The 2,858-nt window shown below is 38.1% G+C and overlaps 1 protein-coding gene across 1 annotated transcript in view; it reads left to right on the forward strand.

Moving 5' to 3' along the window:
- LOC105450648 (UDP-glucuronosyltransferase 2B10-like) overlaps positions 1–2,858 on the forward strand; it is a 17,532-nt gene that overhangs the window by 13,689 nt on the left and 985 nt on the right. Inside the window, exon 7 of the mRNA XM_011690578.1 lies at positions 1,845–2,064. Within this exon, the coding sequence (XP_011688880.1) occupies positions 1,845–2,064 (220 nt within the window). The remainder of the gene's footprint in view (positions 1–1,844; positions 2,065–2,858) is intronic.

The following is a 2,858-nucleotide window of genomic DNA, read 5'->3' on the forward strand; positions in this document are numbered from 1 at the left end:
TTATAATTTTCCTCGATAGGCGCAACTAGGCGCAACATTTCTTTGAACTAATCTTTCTCATGGTCCGGAATCTTTAAACGATTCGGATTTAATTACACGGTCACATTGTGATCACGTTATTCCGGCATCACTTAAAACCAGACTTCAGAGACGAAACGAATTTCCTTTATATCGAGAGAGAGAGAGAGAGAGAGAGAGAGAGAGAGAGAGAGACGCGGCTGGATTTCTATCCAACAAAGTCCTAGCGATCGAAACCAGCATCACTGCATGCCACGTTTCGAAATGATCATCAAAGCTGTCTACCGATCGAGATCGCGTTACTCGGTATGTTTGAATTCGACCAATGTTTGCCTTCCTCCCTCTCCCCCCTCCCTCCTTCTCACTCTCTCTCCCTCTCTCTCTCTCTCTTGCACGCGCGCGTCACATCAAAGAGAAAAGTAACGTAGAATATAAGAAAGGCCGATGCACACGTCGATACCAGGCCCTCGCCTTTGGACAGTTGAAACGCGTTATTTTTGCGAAAGTCGCTTAAGGGTAAGTATCGGAATAAATAAAAAAAAAAGAATTGCCAACAACACTGCTGCGACCAAGGAAAATACAAGCCGTGGACTATAGTATGGCGGAATGAAGTGAAACGATAACTCATGACGCATGCGGCGGTGAAATTCTCGCGGGAAATTCTGACAAACAACTCCTGTTGGCAGTAACGCAACTGGGCTCGATGCAAATGCACAAGCGTGCACAAAGTTTTATGCACGTTGATAGACAGGCGTGCGGTTGCCGGCACGAAGAATGTATTAGTGCTGGGAATACGAATGGTGACTGGAAGAAACGACGCAATTATACCGAAACTTCGGGATTATCGATGTATTACGACTCGATATATATAATATTTTTTGCGCGCGTTTCTGCAGTACTCGATTTACTCTCGATATTCATATTATACTCATATTACACGTAATATCGCACACAAAAATATCTCTATGTATAAATTCAATTTTAATAACAAATTCCTATCCTTAATTTTAAATGAACAATAACGTTATTATATTAATTATATTTTGCAATGAGTTCTTTACAATATTTTAAGATGCTTATTAGCATCAATATTATTAAATTGCTGCTCAATTTAATTCATGATATTACAACTTCGGTTACAATTTTAGAATTGTTTCTCAAGAGTGAACAAATAATCGGCGTGCAGTTTGCATGAACTGGAAAACATCTACAAATTCACGCAAAAATATTATTGGGCACCAAACTGACATTCGTTTTATTCTACTATTATTATTAATTTTATTATTTGGAAATTAATTTATAAGAAAAATTTTTCACTTCAATGTAAAAAATTTGTTGGGGCTTTTACATTAAAAAAAAAACATGTCTAATTATTACACAAATTTTCCCAAATAAAATGTGTTCTTTGAGAATTGATTAGCGCATGTTATATATAATAAAAAAATTTCATTTCTTGGCATATGCACATCGAGCAGGATTTCGCGGAAAATTCCCGCGCGCGTTGATACTCGAATGCGATCAATCGGCCGTAAAGAGCGACGCGAAAAAATAAATACGACAATGCGGACATTTTTATGAAATCTCGCGTTGCATCTCTCGCGTTGCTCGTAATCAACGTTAGAACTTTGCTTCTATTTTTCATCACTCTTTCTCTTTTTGCCCCCCCCCTCTCTCTCTCTCTCTCTCTCTCTTCCTTTTTTCCTCTTTCTCCATCACGTTTTTTTTACCAGTGTGTCGCTCCTCTCGTAGTAATTCTCAAAAGCAAATAATCCGCAAAGCATCATTTTACGATACTTTATGTACTTACATCGCTTTTATATATGTAGCGCATCCCAAGGTGATTGCGTACATGATGCAGGGCGGATTGCAGTCTTTGCAAGAAGCAGTACACTATGCCGTACCTGTAGTCGCAATTCCCTTTTTTGGGGATCAGTATTTCAATGCACGTAAAATCCTAGACGCCGGTATCGGACTGACACTGGACATCGACACCATAACCGAAAACTCTATCGTACAAACACTCACGGAGATCGTCGAAAATAAAACGTGAGTATATGACCTAGTTCTAACGCAAAATCCGATAGCGTGACCTTTCGAAAAATTAATCTTGACGGTATTTCGCCCTTTGGAGCTATTTGCTATTCTTGAATCATATATTTATTTATAAAAGATATATGTCTAAACACAGAGCTCAAATGTTATTATGGTATTTTTCTGCCAAACTACGTTTTATATGTATAAACTAGTACACGTTATAATCTCAATTTTTTAATTGTACTAGAACAAAACAAAACGCACGCTTTGCGCGCGCTCTTTATTCACTATCCCTGAAACATAACACACACACACACACACACACACACACACACACACACACACACACACACACACACACACACACACACATACACGCACGCGCGCGCGCGCGCGCGCGCACGCACGCACAAATACAAAATCATATTAAATATCTCATTACTTTTATATATCTCTTACATATATCTTATATCCTATCTAAAAAGAGGCATGTTAAGTCGATAACTTCCATTTCTCGTCTTACTTTCTTCCTTCAGGTATCAGTTTTTGTTACATACATAATTATCAGATGCTGTATCTATTGTCTAATTATTCGCTGTGATAATTAGACACAGCATCTGACAATTACATATGTAACACACGAAGGTGAAGCGACATGTAATATTTTATAAAAGACCAACGAATTTAATTCTCTTCGTTTCAAAACGCTTACTCTTCTTTCCTTCTTTCTGGTCTTAATTTCTTTTTTCAGGTATCAGTTTTTGTTACATACATAATTGTCAGATGCTAGATCGGAAGAGCACACG

The sequence above is a fragment of the Wasmannia auropunctata genome, unplaced genomic scaffold (genome assembly GCF_000956235.1).
Source record: "Wasmannia auropunctata unplaced genomic scaffold, wasmannia.A_1.0 LD336059.1, whole genome shotgun sequence".
NCBI lineage: Eukaryota > Metazoa > Arthropoda > Insecta > Hymenoptera > Formicidae > Wasmannia > Wasmannia auropunctata.